Source organism: Blennius ocellaris (genome assembly GCF_963422515.1).
Source record: "Blennius ocellaris genome assembly, chromosome: 3".
NCBI classification, from domain to species: Eukaryota; Metazoa; Chordata; class Actinopteri; order Blenniiformes; family Blenniidae; genus Blennius; species Blennius ocellaris.
In genome coordinates this window covers 18,675,342-18,699,322 of record NC_137652.1, presented here as the reverse complement: position 1 = coordinate 18,699,322, position 23,981 = coordinate 18,675,342, and the positions used below count along the sequence as shown (strand labels likewise).

The window sequence follows — 23,981 nt, the reverse complement described above, 5'->3', positions numbered from 1 at the left end:
CATCCATCCATCCACCCATTCATCCATCCATCGGTGCTGCAGGCTTCGGTGGTCCGTGGCAGGAGCAGACTCGGGGGGGATCCTTGCTGAGCCTCCTGCCCGGTGGAGGAGGAGAGAGGAAGAGGAGGAGGAACATGGAGGGGATGCAGGCGTACGGAGCAGGGAAAGCCGGGGGAGCCTTCGACCCCGTCACCTTCCTCCAGCAGCCTCCGACCATTCTCCGCATTGTGTCTTGGGTGAGTTGGAGAAGAAATGTCAATAAGGTAGATTATCGCTTTGAAGAGGCTGCACGTCTGATGGATATCACCAAGATCCAAATGTTCTCACTTCTGAAAGGGCCCACTGAAGCTTGAGGATTTTCTCTATGTTGACACATTATACCAACATCATTCTGTATGTACTGTATATCCTGAAAATCAAGTCCAGACCCCAGACCAGCTTTCATAACAAATGATTTCATAATACCTCCCCATTCTCCTTCCTACCTGAAGAGCAGCACTAATGAAAACAGGCATAGCAACAGGAGGGAGCACTTTCAAAGTACCCCCCCCCCCCCCCTTCAAATAAAAAAAACAAGAAAACAACAACAACAACAACAACAAAAACCTGCTTGCTCAAGCTTGAATTGTAAAGGCAATAGGTCAAAGTGGCTCTGGATTTTAAAACAGCAGGTTTCAAACTGCTTTTATATTTTCTTGCATTCAATTGTTATGAGTGATGTAAAATGTTCTGAGCTGGGAATTACTAGTTGGTAAAAGTTCAGATTCCTCTGTGTGACTTTCAGAACAAAAAGTAGCATTAAGAAGTCAGAAAAAAAAACACCAATCAAAGTTAAGATAACGTTTTGTATTTTTCACTTCAACTGTGATAAGGTTGATTTATAACGTGAGTACCATTAAATGTCCTTCCTGGAGTTCTTGACATTTCCACCTTGGCTTCTGGGAAGTTCCAGGTGTGATTGTGGAAAGAAGAAGTTTTTGCTCTGGGAAGTGGGAAAGTTCCATCTATGCAGTTACTCATGTAGGCCCCGTGAGAAAGGGTTATCACAGCGTATTTTATTAGATGAATAGAGAGTCCCCATATACACAGCAACGTTTCAAGCATGTTTTTTGGGACGTTTTTAAAAAGTTCCATGTTTACGCAGCAATATTTTTGAAAACAGTTTCCCTTTACACTGAAACAGTAGCTCAGACCAAATGGAGCAAAAGTTATTTCACTACCACATGTCGTGTAAATGAGCTTTTAGTGCCAGGGACAGACGACACTGCAGTGTTTCTTCTATGGAGTCATGACACCAAAGTGGAACTTTTTGGAGTTTTTGTCTGTCCAGATAGATTACATTATGAGGGAGTTGAAATCCCCCTCCGCAAGAAGCGCTCATCGAAGAGCTTGAATGCATCACAAAGAACCAGCATACAAATGGACAGAAGTATTTCAATGGCCGTAATAAATATTAAGAGAATGTTCATGTTGCGAAAATACTCAGAAGATTCCTTGTGAGTACATTTTGTCTGTATTATTTCACTCCTTATGCAAGTTGAGTTGTTTATCTGGATGTTAGACAGTTTAAAATGTATATTTCTAAAAACTAGCTCAAACCGTTTTGTGTCCAATAATTCGGATCAATTCTAATCCCTTTGCAATGCAGCATGTACAAGTATCATATACAATTTTTAACTCAACTAACTATTCAACTTTAAACTCTTCTTTTTCATAGTTAAATATGTGAGACAATAGGCCACAAAGAAACATTTCATCACCCATTGTTGGAGAGTGGGAGAGTAAAGCTGATGAATATTTGTTTAAACTGTTGTAGTTTATAATTTATTATCAATACTCCATAGTTCTGCGGCCAAAGTGTGACGACAGTACACTTAACAGTTTACAGTATGTGCAAAACTGTATGAAAGGGAGCGCGTGTGTGCATGTGTGTGTGTGTGTGTGACTATAGCATGTGAATGAAAGTCATGTGATAATTCTGTGAACCATAAATTGATGAGTTGGAATTTTTCCAGATATGGTGTTAATTCTCTCACACGCAGTGTGATATTCAATATTCCAACACTATGAACAATATAATTGTGACACGGTCAGTGAACCTATTGAATATGCCATGAATTAATACCATGCAGTAGCTTCTGTAAGAAAAAAAAGAATATATAGAGAATAGTTTTCCATAGGTTTTACAGGTTCAGCAACATTGTATTGAAAGACCAGCTAGGAAAAACTTGGTCCTAAAATTCAGCCAGTCTAAAAAATCCCTCTACTGAACTCTACTGAGAATTTTTTTTTGTCTGTAACTTTAAATGCTAATGAGCTGTGTCTGTTTTCTGGAATCATTTGCAAGGAGAGAGAAAAAAGTAGCACCCACTCGTAATTTTAGAGGGCAGGGCTCATCTACCTGTGGGGGGGGGGGGGGGGGGGGGGGTCACAGTGATATCCACTACCAGAGAGAGTGTGGTTATTTCCCCACATGACAGCATGTACGGAATGAATAGCCTGTATGAGCACACATACGCTAAAAAAGTGGAGCAAGCAAGTGAGGGAGATGAAGGACTTTCTTCACTTCTGGGACCTCATACACGGGCTAGAAAACGATTATGAAGTGAATTTTATATAACACAGGACCTTTAATGCAGGTAAAGTGATAATAGCCCAGTCGAGCTAAACAGCGTGGAAAAAGCAGGTATTTATAAGTGTACACGTTTCTTGATAATATTGACTGTACTGACATCGTTTCACGAGTGCTGGTTTATAAAGTTTGTGTGATTGCAAATTTGTGTTGGGTCAGCTCTAGCTTGTCGTCATGGAAACACCCCCAACGGGAAAATGGGACTTTCTCAACAGGGAAACTCAGTCATCCAAAGAAATGTGTGATGATCTGTGAGAAAAGAGCATAATTTCAAAGTGGATCTTACTCACAAAACATTGGGCACTGTGCTCTACATATGCGGATATGGTTAATATCTATGGCGTCCCACCCTGAAGTGTCACCAGAGCAACCGTGGATCTCCATAGTAACAGCCACAGTCTGAGCTGTGATGTTTTGTGTGATGGTGTTAATACCCGGTGTCTGTGTGTGGAACAAGGAGATAGACGATCAGTGCTTGAAGCATTTGTTACTGAGAGGAGGGCTATATTTGGGGGGCTTTCATTGAGAATCGGACTCCATTAATGGTAGTCAAATTTTTCCAACGCTCCCACTTCTTCTACCTTGTGAGGGCTGAATGTGGAGGTGATAATGAGCATGTGTGAGTCAGCCTCAAGGAGTCCGTCCTGCATGTTTGTGATGAAGAAGAGAAATGCAGTGAACACAATGAGACAGAGAGCACTTCATGTGTGATGATTTTTTTTGAGTTTATTGCAGTTTATTTGTCATATCAAATTTAAGTTCGTGAAACAAGAGCGTTACTTGTGAAGCTCAGATGGTTGCATTCTTTGCTTTGAGTGGACGGTCCTTAAAATATTCCGCCGTTTGAGCATTTGGGTTATCGGCAGGGCAACATCAAGCATCCTTTAAGCAGTTACTCCCTGTAAACATTATGTTAAATAGGGCTGCACAATGCTTATCATTATCACAATATTGACTGGCAGAGAAAGAGCTTTGTTATTTGGAAGAACTATACTGTTTGTATTTATCACAAATCACATCATTATTGCAATAAGTAATGACATGTTAATCTGATGCTGTGCTTCTCTGTCATTAAGTCCAGTGTTGCACTAATAAAGATGTGAAAATGCATTTTGCACCCTATTTAGACATCAAGGTTTCAAGTGAAAACACACTGTAACACAGCAACGTTTTGAAAACGATGTCTGTTTACACTGAAATAGCAGAAACACTGAAAACAATGTAGTGAGTTGGCACTGTTGGTTTTGTAATAAAGACACACACTTGAGCAAAGAGCATTGCATTCCAAACATTAAGAAAAGGGAGTAGTATTCATGAAGAAGTTGGATTGTGCTTTCGGGTGGCTGTCCAGTATAAAACTATCAAGTCCCAGAAGAATATGGACGGGGAGTCATGGAACTCTGGAGGCAAAGATTGTTGTTATTGTTAATCTACTCACGCATGAGCAGAAGAACTATTATGTACCACTATGATTCACTTGCTCAGTCACAGCGTTCTCAAAAAGTTGCATTCTCCCCCGTTTCCATGGGGATGGGGTCGGAGCAGTTTCAAAAAGTTGTGTTCTCAGTGGCTCCGAGCACCAGTGTCGTGTAAAATGACCCCGAAATGTAAAAAAAGTTTTCTGTTTTCACTTAAAAACGTTGCATAAAGGCAGTCTGAATATGGTGACAGTTACCAAATATGGTCAGTTGCGCAATAAACGGTTAAATTACAAGTAAGATCTCACAGCTTCAGGTAATATTTCAGACTGCAATGACTTTAAAAGTTACCATCACCAGAGAGGATTTTTATCAAGATGTCAGTGTAGTGATTTACTCTTGGAACAGTTTTACAACCTATTTGATGATTTCAGCTCCACAAAGAGTTGCGAGTAACTGACTGTGGTCATAAACCAGCTTATTGTATATGATTTAAGGCAGCCCAGACTCGTAAAACAGTTTTCTTTTCATGTGTGCTCCCGAGAATCTCAAGTTACCCGCACTCGCACAAAAATAGAAACACCACTTCGAAAGGGTCTTGAGATTTTTACATTTTGCCATTTTTCACAGACAAAGACATTTCAAATGTTTTAGCACGGAATACCTTTGCAGTATAACTTATTGATCTTTCACTGTGTGTCTGCAATGCAAGGCTTCATGTTTCTAGACTAGAAGCACAGTTTGCGCCAGAATTAGCCTCCTAACTAACTGATTTCATAAATCTCACTTGCTGATGCACAGAATTAATGTAGATAAAGAGCAACTCCACTAATTCGGAGGAGGAATCCATCAAAAAGTGTCTGTTTTTGAACTGAGAGCAAATTGTGCATTAACATATCTTTCACGTCAAACATTTCTGAGTTGAGAGGAGCTTTAATTAAAAAGCTTCTTACATTAGTAGCACGGCTTAACGTTATAAATTAGGCCGCGCCGGCGAGAAGCATTCGAAAGGTCAGGAGATTTTGTAACTGGTGAGTAACTATTTGATAGGAGCAAAACAATCACACATACAGACACAGACACAGACACAGACACAGACACACACACACACACACACACACACACACACACACACACACACACACACACACACACACACACACACACACACACACACACAGACACACACACACACACACACACACACACACACACACACACACACACACGCACACACGCACACACACATACACACAGTTTGTTAGTGCCTTCATGCCGAAATTCAAACAGTGTTTAGAAGCTATTTTAGGACATTAACTACATGTTTGTGTTGTAGAAGTGCCTTTGTCTGCTTGTAAGTTGTCGTCTTTGAACATAATGTGTGCAAACTTCTGTATTAAATATTCACAAATGAGCCCCGAGCAACACTGAGCTGACTGTCGGATTGAGTTGTTTACATGTTTTATAATTTGGATGCAGCACGTCAGCGTCATCCTAAAGTCTGCTGCTTGTCTTTTCTGGTAAACCTCATCCAGTGCATTTTTCTACAGTATGCAGATTAAAACAAAATCCATGATCACACTTGCTGTGTTTGTTTTTTATAGTGTTTCTGTTGTTGTAACCGATTGCTTCTTGTAGTGAATGTGCATGTAAAGATCTGTCCTGCAGATGTATTTGGGTGCAGTACTTTATGGGAACTGTAACATAACGAAGCCCTCCAAGGCAACATATAGTGTGGCTGGTTAAGAGTTTTATTCCTTATACCTCACATAACTTTATATCTATAATTCAACATTAAAATGCGGCTTGGCCTCCTGGTCCACATGCTTCACATCGCTTATCACTAAGATTCCACAGCAGGGAGCCATGAATTTGCAAAATATAACCAACTATCCCAGTCAACTGGACAGGAGAACCTATGGCAGGCAAACAAAAGGCAGTCGCTGAAAGTCATGAAGGCAACACAGGGAGGAATGTTTTGACAATTCTCTGACTTGACTCTTCTGAAATGCTGCAACTGCGCACACGCGCCACACTCATAGTAACTAGTTTTTCTGAACATGTGCAATTAGATGGACAACAGCAACAATGGCGGCCTCGAGAGTGTCATGACTCCCATAACTTATTCTGCTGGAACGTTTTTAGAGTTGAGAAACACCCGGTAATCGAATTTCCTCATGTGTGCATACGAATGTGCAAATGTTTAAAAACTAAAGAAAATCATTGGGACTGACAGTCAGTGGTTAGATGATGATCTGGAATCAGTAACACTACTTATTATAGAATAGAATAGAATAGAATAGAATAGAATAGAATAGAATAGAACAGAAATTGGAAAATATGTATAAATAATAAAGCTCTTTAACCATATCAAATATGAGGACTGATATTTTTCTGTACTTCTTGGAGAATGGTCAATGTATATTCATACAGTGTTGTTTTACAGTTGATTTATATAACTTAAACTTTAATTCAGCTATTATCTCAGTGTTGGTGACTGTCCTTGGTTGTAAAATGGTGTGATTAGATGTGAGTGGGTGTGTTACACCCAGAACAGTCACCGGGTGGTCCGGTAGGGTGACCAGGCAGTGGGAGTGTAATCGATGGCTGAGTCAGCTTGGCTTTGAGGTTGTATCACTGGAACACAATTCACAGTGATGAAATAACAGTGTTAAAATAGAAATGGTGGGATTTTCACAAAGTGCGGAATTGTTGCCATGAGGTTTAAAACCTTTATTCACTCATCACAGGATATGAATCCTGTACTTGCTAGATAATTTTACCAACTGTGGTCATAATAGTTGTTATAGAGTAGTGAGTACAACTAATGTTGCTTTGCTATAATTGAGGGAAAAAAATGTTGTTAAGGGAATATTTGAGTAAATGTAAGAAGTACTCCGAGTTATATTTACTTTTTCACGCTTGTGTTTTCGATCAGTTAAATGAAATGTCACATCGTGAAGCACAATTATAAATCAAACAATATAGTGTAAAAGACAGAAATTCTGGAAAACACTTGTCCATTTAAAGTATAAATCAAATTGAAAACATATTGGCTCCAAAAAAGCAAATGGGTGGTTATAATGTATATAATTACTCAATTTCATAATACACTAATCTAACCAAAATCTGATCCGTAGTATCAGTATTGGTAATTACTTACTTTCAGTACAGGGCAAATCACACATTTCAAGCTTGTCTCAGGTGTCATCTGTGAGCCCCTGTGTAAACGGGTCCTTATTTAAAGACTTGAATCTGCTAATTTGACATATTTATTGATTTTAGAACAACTGTAACTTTGTTTCCCCCAATTCCTTATTTTCCAAATGTAGACAATCAGAATAGGCACTTTGTGATTTGCACCTCACTGATTTCTGATTTGCCAATCGAACGCCCTGCAAAGCAACTGAATGACGCTAACACTGGATGCTCTGGGCTGGTCGGACCACTTTGCAGTGTAAATCAGTATTGTAGGGTCAGGAAGGAAAAGGTGGTTTGTACAAGTCACTCATGTCCATGTAGCGCAGCAAAGAAGGATCTTTCCTCTGTTGCCGTTTCCATAGCAGGAGTGTTTTACGGAACAAGATTGTTAGTCGGGTGTCCAACCCTCAACCTGGAGGGCCAGTAGATCACACTTTGTCAGCTCTCTACCTTTTGACCTCTCTGGCATGAGTGAACCTGAAGGAGACAAACCTCCCACCAGCATCACTCTCAATGTCACTGAGGCAAGGAGGTATTGTAGTAAATCATGTGACCCCACTAAAAAACCAAATGGAAGGAATAAAAGCTCTTGTAGTATCAGTATCGGCTCAAACAAAACCCCATTGATATGGTTTTCGGAAAGATAATTCCAAAGCCTCTGGTGGATTTTCTTTGGTTTAACTCACCAAGTGGAGAGTTTTGTTGATCGTATGTAAAGGCCACAAGAGCCATCTTCCACAAACCGGTAGTTTGATCAGGGTGACATCAAACAGTCCCCTCATTGCAAATGATCCCCACTTGTTTGTTGAAGACAGCCTTGCTAGTGTTGTTTTGACCTGCACTTGAGTACCACAAGATTTCTCTTTGGTTTGCAGTCGCTGCTTAAAAAACAACAACAAAAAAACATGGCTGTAACTGAATGAGCACTTAACCAGATTATGGTTCTGCCCTCCCTTGTTTCCGGTAGACTCGTCTGTTTCCTTGAACTGGTGCAGCTTTGCTCCTTGACTATGTCTGATCACATTCTCTCTAAATGACACCACGATTAAAACACAAAGCACACATAATAAAGCAACAGCAGCTCCTGCTTTGCAAAGAAGAGAGAACGCAAGGATTCGAGGGCAGCTGTGTGCCGGATTTGTGATTATGGCTGTCCATCTCATTGTGTACCTTTGATACTGCAGTGGCTCTCCTTGAATTGTACTTTGGCAAGGTCTCTCTCTCTCTCTCTCTCTCTCTCTCTCTCTCTCTCTCTCTCTCTCTCTCTCTCTCTCTCTCTCTCTCTCTCTCTCTCTCTCTCTCTCTTTTCATCAGCTGCTGCTGCCATGGTGACAGCAGCAATCAGGTATCCCCAGTCCAGGACAACGCTCTGCAGCAGACAATAAGCCCACACACACCCTCAGACATATATACTGCCTATAATATCCTCCTGCAGTGATCATCTGTTATACAGCAGCGAGCTCACTGAAGGCTGATAGGGAGCGTCTCTTTTCACTGTCCCCTTTTTCCACATGTTGCGTTTTGTGGACATTTCAATCCATGTTTCTCTTACCTTTGCAGCCTCTTAAAACTAAATAACATGTGAGTGCTTTCATTCCCATGTATCCATCACTGACAGTCTTCTATGAGTGTGTAGTGTTTCTCATTTGACATAGCACAGGCAGTGAACAATTACTGATGAGACTGGAATTAGAGGAACAAGATGAAAACTGTTCCAAAATGTTCCCATGAAGAAAAAAAAACAACACTGTTATTCGTAGTCATTTACATGACAGCGTTTTCAAGTGAAAACGGAAAGCCTACGGTGTGTTTTGGTTGGACGTTTTCATGACAAAGATGCCACTGAAAATGCAACGGCTGCCAAGGTGGAGCTTTTTCAAAATGATCCACTTACGTCTCCATGGAAAACTCCTATGATTGTTGCTTCACATTGGGATTGACTCACTCACTTACAAAGTAACCTGTGATCGTCAGTCAGTCAGTCAGTCAGTCAGTCAGTCAGTCAGTCAGTCTGTCGAGTTGTTGTATCAGTTCACTGATTTAAAATTTCCAGAGATTACTACCTTTCAACATCTCGCCAAAAGTTAGTGCTCAATATTAATGTATAAATCAACATGTTACACAGCTTTGATGAGGTATTGTTTCTGCCTCCGACAATTTAATTTGTAATTTTTTGAAAGTGGGGAAAGGTTACGTTGGGAAAATGTGTTGCTGCAACCATTGGAATGAATAAAATCAGTTGGCATGCATCTAGCACAGTAATTTTCCTTTGATTCATAATTGATCATGTACGGACACAGATCAAACTGCATTCAGCATTTTATAGGAATAAATAACATCATGTAATTTTTATTTGTTGTACATCAACAAAGTGAGATGATTTATTCTACTCGTGTTTTCTCGATGCATCCCCACACAGGATCTCAGAAATGTTGAAGCATGAACTTTAACGGCGTATGAGTATGAAGGAATGCACCCTGCTTGCCATGCTGCGCTCTGTTAGCCACATTAGCAATCCGCACGACCATCAACAGCAGCAATGTTTGAATAACAAAATTCCTTCAATGAGAGGAAACTGGATGCACAATGATTGGTCCAATTTGAGAAGCTTCGAAAGAAAAATGAAAATGAAAATGTTCCCTCAACTGTTTATTTCAGTCTTCTTAGATCCAAGCGTTTCCCTTTATTTAGTTATATACTTCAGCATATACCGGTACTCGAATCTTACCAGCTTCTTTTTGAGGCTGTGCCGTCTATAAGTCCTGCAACACATTTTTTTTACTTTTAATTTAGATATTTTCTGGACTAAAGAAGCTGTTTATCGCCACACATTTCACATGATGCCTCAAGCTTTCTGGAGTCCACAGACAGCGTCTCCTCATCTGCAGAGGTCCACTCCACAGCTGCAGATGTGCCTCCCCCCTGCCCATGAATCAAGAGAACTCATATTGACATTTGAAAGGACATGGCAAGCCTGTAATTGCAATAAAATGTACAATACTAACTGGGTCGTCTTCTGGTGACTCCAATTGCACAACTCTGTCCCCAGACACAGCAAGCAAATTCAAAGTCAGACAGAAGAATTTTGTGAAAGGTGTTTAATCGATAGTGGAAGTTAAAATAATTTTACCCAGGAAAATGAGTCAGTCAAGGTGGTTAATTACCTCTTTCCTTTTTTGTACTTTCTTCTGCAGCATCTACTGGGTTGTTTGAATTCGGTGTGTGTGGCTTGTTCCAATGTGGGATTTTGTGTGCGGTAGTGTGTGAAGACCACTGTGACATGCGGCCCAGCTTAATTGTCTAGACCTTTGAATGGAGCCGAAAGCCCTTTTAAGCCACAACAAGAGCACATTTAAATCATTCACAATCAAGCAGACAGAGCTGATATGATTTCACCTGGCAGAACTGGAGATCAGGGCTTTTTAATTTGACTTTTCAATTGAAAAACATATCCAGCACAGGAATTGAGTGTAAAACGCGGCAGAAATATAGTAAAGCATCATACCGACAGGTGAAAACACATGTTACACACACACACTTTTGGCAATTGGCATCCATAATGTGCAATTTGTGAGTGGCCCTCAGATGGTCACAAGATCAGAGACCCACGTGGTGTTCTTCACAGTGCCTGCTTTCATCACCTTCAGGAGCCTTGTGATCTGTCTACGGATCAGTGTGGCCGTGAAATCTCTCTCACACACAGACACACACACTGACATACAACTAAGGAAGTCATATAAGAACAGAATCACAAGGGGAGAAAGGAATGGGGGAGGGAGTGAAGCCGGATCACATGCTCCACTTTGCACGACGTCCAAGCAAGTGAAGACGCTTTTGGTGCAGCGAGTGCACCGCATTTATGTTTGTTGCACATCTTTTCAATTGTTTGTGCTGAAAAAAAACATTGGCCACATTTGGTGCACAGCCAACAGACACTTGAAGGTCGTGTTCCAGCGCCGGTCATCATAAACCCAGCTGGATTTCCATCGGCAGCTTGAAAGAAGAAAAGACTCTAATTCAATCACCGCCCGTCCATGTGACAGCAAATGTGATTGCGATCCTGAAGGCGACATGAGTTTTCAATCGTGAGAAAATGGGTCATGCTAGAACCACTGTATGTTTCAAGTGAGAGTATATTTGTGTTCATGGTGCCCGTGTCATTAGAGAAAAAGCAAGAGCTTGAGAAATAGAGAAAGATTCTCTCCTGGCAAGTTTATTTCCCAGTGGAGCTTCTCAGACGAGCATTAGAAAAGCAAAGTGTGTCAGACTACTTTAAAGTAGTGGCCCTGCAGGTTCTGCTGGCCTTGTTACAGAAAGTGACTCTCTAACGATTACCCATTCAAAACAGTCACGTGCACATGTTGCATAGTCTCTTTGAAACAAACTGTCACCGTCAGCAGTTCAATACACTGGAGTCCTCTCTGTGTTTATTGATCGAGGGTATGGGAGCGATGACATTATTTTAAGACATCATCAGCGTTTCAAGTGAAATTGCGTCATTTTTTGTGTTTTCATTCAGATAAGTTTTGTGTTTACACAACAACGTTTGAAAGGTTGGCGCTGTTGTTTGTTTTTTTTAACACAACCACACACACGTGGGTGCAGGAAACAATATATTAGATTAATTAGGAGACCTCCACTCCAGTGAGATGACCCAAACCAATTGTGGTCATTGAGGAAGTCTTGCGTCACATATTGAGCGTGTGAAAAAGAAAAGCTCATCCAGCTTTAAAGGATCATGCCGGGCACAATCTGAGGACTAAGTCGTACAAATCTAATATGTCAAGAATTTATTAGCTTGTCCTTCTGCGCCATGAAATTGAAAATTTTCATGAACCTAATTTGAATTGCTTATAATGTTTTTTTATATGAAACACTCATAGTGCAGAGTGCTAATTGCTATGGATTGGAGAGGGAAAAATATCAATAATATACAAGAAAATAACAATGTATCTTTGATCTCTTTGTTGTTTCTATGTGAGTCCAACAACAGCTTTGTATCACAAATAGAGAATACAAGATGCTTACAATTTAATATCATTTTTTCTTAATCATTAACCATTGATTACAAAGGGAATAACACAATTTTCTACTGCTACCTGTGTGAAAAAGTACAAACACTAAGCCAATTCCACAGTCACTGCAAATGATGCATCTACTAACAGCCCTGTACTTCAAAGGTTCTGAGACCTCTAATACTGCCAATGGAAAATATGTTATCCTGAGACTGGTGGCAATGCTCTGTCCATCTCAGAAGTCGGAAGAAACGACTTGAAGGGAAATTACTGATAACAAGAAAGAAAAACATGGTTAGGCATATTTGATATAAATTGCCCTGATCAGCCCCTTGGTGGCATTGGCTGTTGGGGATCAGATGATCTGATTGAGGGAAAACCACGAAACAGTAAAATGAGATTATCTAGTGATGTATTTTTTTACATGTGATGAACTGGCAGCCCATCCAGGGTCTTCGCCCTTACTTAGCTGTGATGGGCTCCAGCGCCCCGTGACCCTGAACAAGATGAAAGCTGTATTGAAGATGGATGGATGGATGGGAGGATGATTGGCTCAGTAAATGTACATCATTATTCTGGGGATGTTCTCAGCAGCATGCAGTAGAAATGCCAGCATGATTCTCTGCAATCTTCGATCTCAAGACATTGTGTTTTGACGTACATACAAGCTTTCAACGGAACTGATGTTACCTGCTGTCGTAGTGTGAAGAACAAAATAGAACCACGATACACTCACATACTGTCCATCACCCCAAGACGTCACAACTGCTAGGACATAACAGGAAAGCCACCAGGATACTGAATTCTGAGGTTTAAATGGCACTGACGCCTCCTGTTTCCACGGAGATGGGGTGTGTTTGAAGAGTACCACCTTGGGAGCCGTTTTCAAAACGTTGTGTTGTCAGTGGTCCCGAGTACCAGTGTCGCGTAAACAGACACCCACAATGCAACCAAAGTTTTATCTTTTCACTCAGTTTCAAACTTTCAACGCTTGCCATTAATGTTTAAAGTTGAGTCTCAAAAACATTCAAGCCCATTGCAGCACTTTTGCTATTATCAGAAATGATATTCCAAAACCACCTGTAGTTTTCAGTTACAGATTCCTCTGCAGTCATTGCATGTACTGTAAGTTGCTGTGCACTTAGCTGGCGACACGTTTTGTCAAGCGTGGGTGTGATTTTAGATTGGGGTTTTAATAATCCTCTCATGGTGTTGTGTGTGGGAATAAAGGACCATTGAAAGCAGTCAACCAGATTGATTTGACACTCAGTTTCTGCTGTCAAACAGAGCTAATTCAGTTAACTGAGCTAAAAGGGTGGCTGTGCCCAATAATTTAATAAGATTACACATCGTAAAAACTTTCAATTTGCAGCAGCGCATAGACACTATGATGTGTGTGGGTGGGCAAGGGTGTCGAGAGAGTGCAAACAGAAGGAAATGGGAATTTTCCAGCTCGCTGTGAAAAACTAAAGATTTCCTTTAAAACATTTTAAAACTTACTATTACTGGGATCTCTCAAATGATTTGAGACATTTCACTGTTTGGAGGGATATTACCTAGTTTTGCTATTAATGACAAGAAAAAAGGAAATAATATGCATAGAGATAAATATATTCCATGACTGTTCAGGTTAAATTATTATTATTATTTTTTTTTTTTTGCATGCTTCCATCTCATACGATTGGCTGCGTGTTTGCACATGTGTGTTGACTTTGTGTTTTCTGACCTGAATCTTAAATTGAGCCATCCATGTGAAGCGGTTGGACAAAGTGTGTGTGCATGTCGAAGTGCGCTCATTTTTTTCAAAACTGCTCGTGGGCAAAAGGGTAGGACCAGTAACAAGGGGAGATGGCTGAAGACGACAGGGACGGAGGGAATGAAGGAAGGAGGGACGGGACAATGATGCAGCCAATCTAAAAATAGCACTGCCTCCTATACCCTTTCTGCCCCCGATGCTTTCCTCCACTCATCCCCTCTGCAGTCCCACCGTTCCAGGCGCCACCACTTCTCTGTCTTTCTCATGAATGAAGATATTCCGCTGTCCCCCTCCATGCGTCCTCCGTCTGGAGATGGCGAGTGGAGCAGAACGGTTCATGCTAACAAAGTGAATCCAGTTTGACATCGATACACAGACTCCGTATGGAAACTTGGGTTTGCTCTCTTCAAATTGAAATCCATTCAGATTGACTCCAAAGTTGAACTAATTATTGGCCAAATTATGCAAAAGGCTCATATTGACCTTAATATATGACATTGCTACTATCATTTGCCATTAATCCTTTTAGTATTTTTCTCAGGCTTGGTTTATATAATGTTCCAATTGACAATGTGTGATTTTTCGCATTTTTGTTTCAGAGAGGTTTTGCGTTTACACGACAACAGCAGAATCACTGAAAGCGATTTAGTTATTATGCTGGGCTGCGAGTTGGTGCTGTTGTTTGTTCTTGTAAAGAACCCACACTCACGTGTGCAGAGAACAACACGCCATAAATGTTTAAAGCCGAGAGTATTCGACAATCATGTGGATGTTGAAGTAATTGAACAAGATCAGCTGGTCAACAATTTGCTTCTTTATCCAACTGGCTTCACCAGGTTCACACTGTTCCCTTGAGTAGACTCTATATAACATGAAGTGAACCTTCAGTAATCTTCATCAGGGCACTTTTTAAATTACTTCTGTACAGCTGGGAACAAGTCCTTCAATTTTCAAGTCTGTTTAATCAATACAGCAAAATATAACATAATTAAAGTAGTGTAACCTCATTTAAAGCTTTTTTCCTCTTTGGACAATCCACCAAATTGTATCTGAAGCCTCCAACTTCAAATAATGAACTTCTTGTTGAGAAAAATGAATAATGTAGACTTATGTCTTACTTGAGCTGATTTACGGATGAATATATGGCTTCCCAATTGCGAAGTAGACACAGTGGAGAGAAAGTGAAGGACGGAGAAAAGCTGACTGGTATTATATCTCCTCCATGTCTGGCTGCATGATGGGGATGATGTCTTTGAAAGCACGGTCCTATTGTGGAGTGTCCCTTTGTGTTGCTGTCATTTCTAACACAAACACAGACACAACAGCTGGGTAAACTGTCCACTGTTGGTTTACTTTCAGTTTTCTTTACACACACACACACACACACACACACACACACACACACACACACACACACACACACACACACGAACTGCAGATAGATTTTTTTTTTAAACGGCTGAGCCTCAATTTTATACAGAAAGAAAGCTCCCCGGGGGTTTATGTCCCACAGTAGGACCGCTGGGTGGATATGTCTGATTCGCTCTTATCAACTTACCAGTAAGCATAAAGGCAATGGCCCGGATTGGGACGGCACCACGACACTGTTCGGGAGAGGAGAGGAGAGGAGAGGAGAGGAGAGGAGAGGAGAGGAGAGGCAGAAAAGATGGTATCTTAGTAACCTGTTCCTGTGATTGACTCCATTTTGTAGCCTTTTGAGCCGCCACTGCCTCAAGGCAAAGAAAGGAGGAGGAGAGAAAAATGACAAAACGTGAATGAGAGGAGGAAGACACAGCTGAATACGGAGGGATGACACATTACATACAAGTGGAGTAACCTTGGGCATCCATGAGCTCTCTTCTCTCCTTCGTCGCGCCACTGCCCCCTTACCCCTTACTTCACAACGTTTCTGGACAGATGATTGGCCTACCTACCGAAAACAATCCTACATTTCAATGTAGGCAGAGTGTGACTAAACTAAATCAACATGGCACAACTCAAAGGAGAGCATCAGACTCTTTTGGCACACACAATTTACATCTTTCTTTTTTTTTTTTCAAAACACGCAAACTTTATTTCACTCATTAGTAAATCATTGAAGAATTCTTAGAAAATCAAATAAAAAGAAATGTCTGTGTGGGCACTGGCTGAACAGAGTAAAAGGACATGTTTTGCTCAGATGTGTGGCCCACAGAGGGGGACAACTTTTTGGAAACGAGGGGAATCTCAACCTTTCTGAAGTGCACATTCACACTATGGTCATAGTAAATAGTTCTCATGGAGATCGACAACAACAACGGTGCCCTCCAGAGTGTCATGACTGTCAGTTCATATTCTCCTGAGACTTGCTAGTTTTGGTAGTTATAATAAGTGTAATCGCAATCCAGCTTCATTGACTGTCCATATGTCCACGTACTCGCCATTATTGCTATATATAGCATATTGTTCTATGAGCGCTTGGTTTTATTACAAAGACAAATAACAGTGCCCACTATTGACCCCAAAAGACAGATTCTGCCTTAAGTTTTTCCAAATTCTGGAAATGTAATTTTATAATTTAAGTTTAAAAAAGTGAAAAGTTTCTTGAAAGCCCACTGTACTCAGTTTGCATTTTGGCTCTTTGTCAGCTTCACAGTAGCTTCCAACTGACAGCAATTAATGCAAGTCATTTAACATCAGCATCATTGTCTTTCCAAGTTTTACTATGTGCTGATGTCTGTTTGTGTATAATTTTAGCCAAGTGGCACTTTGTTATACGCTTTGTTAACGTGATTATTGCATGAAGTTGTAAAATATATTGAAATGCATAATAGTTAGCCCTTATAGAAATATTCATAATCGTATTTTTGGATAGCAGCCATGTCGAGGCTATTTACTCTGCAATCAAATATTCCATATTTGAAGAGAAAACCCAGCGGCACGGTGAGCCAAACTTGTTTGAAGAAAAAACAAGGTATTATTCATTACACTCCCCTGCAAGGCTGTTGTGACATTGAGCTGAAGTGATTTGATATTCATAAATTACCCGGTCAGTCTAAATATACTATTTGCCTACAGCAGGTGGGAGGTGAAAACCTTAAAAAAAAAAAAAAAAAAAGAAAGAAGCAAAGTGGAAACAAGACGTTGGTTTGGTCCTGCTAACCCCACATTTGGGGTTCATGTTGTTGTCATAGACACAGCAAAACATTTACAAACTATGTTTTTTTCTACAAACATCTAAATGCACTTCAGTGAATGTGTTGTTAGTCATCTTCATAAGCCAACCCCCGCGTCGATTAACCGTGATGGTTCATTATAATTGACAGTAAATTTTATCTGTAAAGATTATTGTTAGATCAATGTAAGTTAGTGTACTCCCATTTCTAATTAGCAGTTATTGGACTTTTATTTTATTGCTGAACAGTTTTAAGATGCTAGACTCATAAAACATGCGGAAGATAGACATCATTATTAAACCTATCAAAATTAGTATTGCTAATTGCTAACTTGAGTGTAGAAGTCGTCCCTCCAGCTGTTAATCTGGAGGTACTTTTACTAAATCTCAAATGACTGTAGTTTTGGAAGTGTATTAGTTTATGTCAGGCATTTGGAAGCCCAATAACACTGATATGTCTGATTTGGAAGAAACTACATTAGAATTGTGGAATCAAGCGACTGACATTTGTGAACGGCCTCTTTCTTCTCCTCTGCAGCTCTTCTCCATTGTGATTTTTGGCTGCATCGCCAACGAAGGCTACATCAACCGCCCCAAAGAAGTGACGGAGTACTGCATCTTCAACCGCAATCAGAACGCCTGTAACTACGGTGTCTTCATGGGCTCCATGGCCTTCCTCTGCTGCGTGGCCTTTCTGGCTCTGGACGTCTACTTCCCTCAGATCAGCAGTGTCAAGGACCGCAAGAAGGCCGTGCTAGCGGATATCGGGGTGTCAGGTAGAGTCATCCTCTGTTCGTGTTCACTAAAAACATATAAATATCAGAGAATTGCGCACCAAGGCCATAGTAAATAGCTCTTCTGCACATGTGCAATTAGATGGTAAATAACAACAATGGCGACCTCCAGAGTGTCATGAGTCTCAGTCCACATTCTCCTGGGACTTGGTAGTTTCATAGTTGAGAGTCACCTGTAATAGCAATACAACTTTCTCGTCTGTTCACATGAATATCCGCGTACCCGTAATTGTTAGCATTTATAGCTTTGTGTTCTCTGCATGCATGTGTGTGTGGTTTCACTACAAAATTAAAAAACAACTGCTCTGACTCGTGGCCCAACATCCTAACTACAATGTTTTCAGTCACTGTCATATCCATCTAAACAGACATCATTTTCAAAACATTGCCATCGAAAAGCAAAACTCTTCTGAAGCAAAAACGCAAAAATTTGGCACGTTCACAAAGTTGTCGTATAAATGGGCCTTAAAGTGCAGGGATTGCAAGAATGAGATTTGGTGATGTAAATAGGGAACGAAAGCGGCAGGAACTACCTCATTAACCAGCTCAACACTTGACTGCAGTCAGCATGCGGCAGAGATGTCGTGGGAGCTGTCGAAAGACACCAAAGCTTGATGTCTGTTAGTGCCAGAGGAGTGCTTGTCCCCTTATTATCACAGCCCTCATGCCTGCTTCCCTACTAGTTTTGTTGTGACGATAACCTCACTTCACATCTCCAAAGTGTCACTTTTCCTCCGAGGGCATGGTTTTAGTATACTGTAAATTGGAGAATCTGCACAGAAGCAGGTGAAACAGAGCAATTTTATTTCATTCTTTCCTGATATATCTTACTTGCATGAGGAGTAACTTGACAACAAATGTCTTGTGTAATCTAGCGCCATAATGGTGATGTGAAAGAGAAGCAACGCAAGGATGTAGAAGAGAACTCAATTATGAATATCAGCAATGACAAAAGAAGGAAGGGTTGGAAAATACAGATATTGATCATCTGTTTATAGACTGGGGGTAGAAATATCAGATTTCATAATGTCCATTCATAACCTTCCACTATCTGCTTTATTAGTTGTCACGGATTTTTAAAATGAGCAATGAGTTTGTTTCATCCGTCAACAAATCACCCCATGAGCTCACCAAAGCCCTCCAATTCCCTTCAAGAAGAGTGTATTGAAGTGTGTATCCCTCTGTTGGATGTAACAGTTTCAACCCTGCCTATCTTTCCATTTTCCTGACTGATACAGCATGCAGTAACCACCACGATGAGCTCAGATTACAGCCTCGCGCTGCAGCTGGGACTGTATTCCCCAGAGAAAAGTCTTGTACCTGCAGCAGCTGTAATATAATCCCTGAGCACTGTTTTTTTTTTTTTTAAATATTATGTACAGTAATTCAGAGCACAATGTTTGCGAATTGACCTTGCCAATAGACAGTTTTTTGCCCAAATATGACTATTTCAAGGCAAAAGGTAGAATTTGTTGAGTCGCACAACCTGGAGCAGACCTTGCAGCAAGAAGACCCCTGTTCGAATCCAGAACGAAGTCCTTCATGTAGAAACTTGGATTTACTTGAGATTTTCTGCTTTAAGGTTTTTGTATAATGCATAGACACACACATACTTAATTATTGATTAAGTACCTGATTCTACATATATAAATTGTAGGTGATCAACTAAGAATAATTAATGAGTGAAAGTACATGCAAGCAAAATAAGTATTTACCACAGTCGAGGTGCGCGTGAGCAGGAGCAGCATTTCAGAAAAGTTGCGTTTTCCAAGGATAGGTATGTAAATTAACTCGTGCTGTCAATCGATTTTAAAAACTTAGCTAATTGCACAATTGAGCTGCGATTAATCAAATTTTTTTTAGTGAAGACTGACACTTGTAATGGATATTTATTCAGGGAAAATCACAGAATTAATGTCGATTCGACACACAGAGACTATTTAAATTCAAAGACTGTTTTTATAACATTTTATAACGTCCTTTTAGCTTTGTGAACCTGTTTCTCTCCACGATTAGCTTAGGATCGTCAAACTTTCATAGGTTCTTTCCTGTCATCTGAATTTGGAAAGCTGTCATTTTCCATGGGAGATCTATTGAGTCCGACATTGAAGGTAGTGAAATGTATACTGATCCAATGTCGGTACCACTGACCACCCCAGTGAATTCTCAGAATAAAGATTGCGATAAATTCAACTTCTTTTTCAAGAACCAACGCTAACGGTTCATCTCAGCTTCTAGTCATACCAGCCAAAATGTGTTGATTGTAATTTGTATTTTAACACCACTTCTATGGGTTTTTTTTTTGTTGTTGTTGTCTACACAGCATTCTGGTCCTTCATGTGGTTCGTGGGTTTCTGCTTCTTGGCCAACCAGTGGCAGGTGACAAAGCCAGAGGACAATCCACTGAGGGAGGGAGGGGACGCTGCCCGGGCAGCCATCACCTTCTCGTTCTTCTCCATCTTCACCTGGGTAAGGCTCTTTACTCCTCAGTGGGCCACAGTAGGGGTGCGCCAATACCGTGCAACGATCAAGTGTCGGGTCCTATACTACACTGAGTACTCGTAGTTTTAAAAGCTCCTCAATACAACCCGGTGAGTATTATGTGACGTCATCTGTCAGCAACGTCAGCAGCAGACAAGACAACGGTGGGCGAGCAGTTTGGAGATTCTTTAATATAAATGAGAACAATGAAAGTAAGAAAGACTATAAATTATGCCCAAATATCAAAAGGACGCAAAAGCTGGCTCGTGTCACACGTAGTCTTCATGTATTGTTTGTGTATGGACTATAAATAAGGCTTGATGGCATTTAATAAGTACATGTTTCATAACTCAGTATTAGTAGCGAAAGGTAAGTATTTGCACTTGTACTCTTTAAAATAGTGGTGTCGATACATTCCGAGTCCACAGTGTAAACACAACATGGCACTGATTTGAGGAGGAGGCTTTCCAAACGTCAATAGATCTGGATGTTTTTCTCTTGATCTTGTGCTCGGCAACATGGTCAATCACCGTTGTGAATACATACAACATGACCATTGTTCGTCTGCCTTCGCTTCCATGAGGGGAGCAGGTGTGTGAATAGCTACTTATACATGTGTGAATGTTCCTCCAACAGGGTGCCCAGATGCTCTTCTCTATGGAGAAGTTCAAGAACGTGTCATTCGAAGAGGAATACACCAAACTGTTTCCCCCTCAGCCTCACCAGCCTTTTGTCTGACCCTGCTTTGTCTCCTGCCGTCTCTCTCTTGCCTTACACCTCTCCAGCAGGTCCTGTTCGGGGCATCCACTAACATCAAGCACAGCTACAAAGAAAGAAGCTGCACTATTACCTCTTGCCAGTGAGATTTTTTTTTGCCAGAAGTGTTTTTCTTGCAAATGTATTACTTCACCGGGTCACATTATGATGATATGCAAAGGCAGGCTGGGCGAATTGTTGATCAGTGCAGATGACTAAACAGGTGAAATTGCCAAATTCCCAAATGTGTGGTTTTAAACACCCACTTCAGTGCCTACGGTCAGGTTTTGAATAAAAGTTACCAGCCCACTGTGATTTTTAAATTGTTCATGTGTTTAAGTCCTTGTAGAAAGCAAGTGTATGCAAAAAATGAATGTTTGACTTTTTAGGCATTAAACTTAGAGCTGTAAATCTAATTATGTCTTCTCCATCTCCCTTGTGGGTTTTTTTCTTCTCATAATCAGGCAAGTTTGTGTTTGTGAGAGAAATAAACTCTTCTTGTAACTTGGTAAAACCTCTGTGGATTTATAGCATGGTTATCAAACACACTTTAGTTCAGGGGCCACATACATCCTAACCTTCATCTTGAGTGGGCCGGACCGATAAAATAGTGCTATAATAACCTTAAATTTACACACAAGTTTTTCTATGTTGCAGCGCAGAGAATACGTGATGAAAATGTCTAGTCAACAACCAAAAAATTACTAGCGAAATTGACAAGAATCTCAACATAATGTCAATTTTATTGCTACTGCTGGTGCAAACGACAGTGAAATATCCTAAAAACAGCATCCAAAGCCCCAAAATCTGTTTTCTTTGAATTTTGTTACAATTGCCTTGGTGGTTTTGCCGGATTGGAGCCTCGTGCAGGCTGGTTTTGGCCCACAGGTCTTTTGTTTGACACCCAAGGATTATAGTGGAGGTAGTGAATCCTGACATGTTTTTAAAGTAGGTTTGGAATATTGTGTTCCCTTTTGGCATTGGTTCCATTGATGGGACCAGTCCTGTAACCTTAAATGTATTGATAGCTGTATTTGATATCGCTGTTATAGTAACTCTACATGCTGATTGTCTAAAAATGTGATGTAGCACGAAGATGACAAATGAATTACTTCTAATTAATTCCTAAATCACCTGACATATTGATAGAGTTAGCATTTTCAGTATTGTCAACACACCAATGGATCTTGTTTTCATTTCATGGATAGATGTTACCTCATATCAATGACCATCTTCATCAACATCATAATGAGCATTCGTCGCCTTGATTTATTACAAATGTGAAGGTTAGCCATCAGGTATGTTGTTGTGTATTTGCCCTGTTAGCCTCTTCCGTTATCAAGAAACCAGAAATTGTATGAAAGTCACACAATAATTATTGCCATTGGCAATTTTGAATACATACCTGGCTTCTTACATGGTGCTATATGAGGAGCCCTCAAATTGAATTTCCAATAAATGTCCTTGCCTGTTGAAGTAAGATTGAAGCCCTTTGTTCAGTCAATTGGCTCCAAGTTGGACATTTTAAGGAATGCATCAGTGTGTTTAGTGGATTTGTTTTGAGGGTATCTTGTCTGATGTTTTAAATCTTTAAAACTGTCCCCGTTTACATATTTTCAAATGAAAGCGGAAAACTTTTTGCGTTTTCAGTGTCCATTAACGTGACAACGGCGCTCAGAGCAACTGAAAATACAACTTTCTCCCAAAATGGAACGCTTTGAAAATCCCTTCAATCCATTATTAACTGAAATGTTCAGAGTTCAGATGGTGATGTTTTTTTTTTTTTTAATCTTGTCATATTTGGACCTTAATGAGAGCCTCTTTTTCTCAAAGTGACTTTGCTTCTTTTCTTTTTGGACAAGAAACCAAGCAGACACAGTCGCTCCAATGTAACAGACTGAATGAGTCAAAGTATTGAATGAAAATCCGCCTGCTTCATCTGATCAGACAACCTCCTCATGTAACTTCCCAGAACTGCGAGCAGTGATTAATGGATTTCTCTCTGTGGCTATGGTCTGCTTTGCACTTACTCTCTATGTCTTGGATGTTGAAATTTGTGCAGGACCAAGGCTTTTCTGCTAACACACACACACACACACACACACACCCACACACACACACACACACACACACACACACACACACACACACACACACACACACACACACACACACACACACACACACACACACACACACACACACACACACACACACACACACACACACACTTTGTTTTGTTGCACAGCAGTCCCACTGGAATCTGATTATTATTATTTTTTTTGCTTCTTCTTGAAGAGGATGACCTTTGCGTCTCTGGTCTTTTTGCACTTCTGCCGATTTAACCTTCTGTGACTCCTTCCAACTATCTAATGAGCTTCACAAGCTTTCCAGCCAACTAATCAATGTTTCCTTCTCTCTTTCTCTTTCCCCTCCGCTCTAACACCACTGCATCCCTGCTTCTGTCCCTACTCCATCTCTATCACTTTCTCATCCCTCCCCATCTCTGCCTCACCCATTCCTTCCTCCCCCCCCCCTATAAGGCGGGTCAGTCTTTCCTGGCCTTCCAGAGGTACAAGCTGGGGGCCGACTCGGCCCTCTTCTCGCAGGAATACACAGACCCCAGCCAGGATGCAGCTGGAGCTCCCTACACCTCCTTTGGCGGGGATGACCTGGAGAGCCCAGGAGGTGGAGGTGGAGGAGGAGGAGGGGGCCAGTCCAACAGCGAGGGGGCCTTCGACGGCACCGGAGGGTACCAACGTCAAGACTACTGA

The 23,981-nt window shown here is 40.7% G+C and overlaps 1 protein-coding gene across 2 annotated transcripts; it reads left to right on the top strand.

The window, feature by feature from the left end:
* Nucleotides 1–134: 134 nt before the first annotated feature.
* Nucleotides 135–23,981, top strand: syngr1b (synaptogyrin 1b; the record flags this gene model as incomplete). Of its 2 annotated transcripts, none has more annotated exons than XM_080520704.1 (4): nt 135–236; nt 17,715–17,952; nt 20,294–20,439; nt 23,751–23,981. In XM_080520704.1, 4 exons carry the CDS (start codon nt 135–137, stop codon nt 23,979–23,981), a joined length of 717 nt encoding a protein of 238 aa, XP_080376830.1. The 2 variants fall into 2 exon arrangements, with proteins under 2 accessions (XP_080376830.1, XP_080376831.1); XM_080520705.1 differs by lacking the exon at nt 23,751–23,981 and adding an exon at nt 21,088–21,189.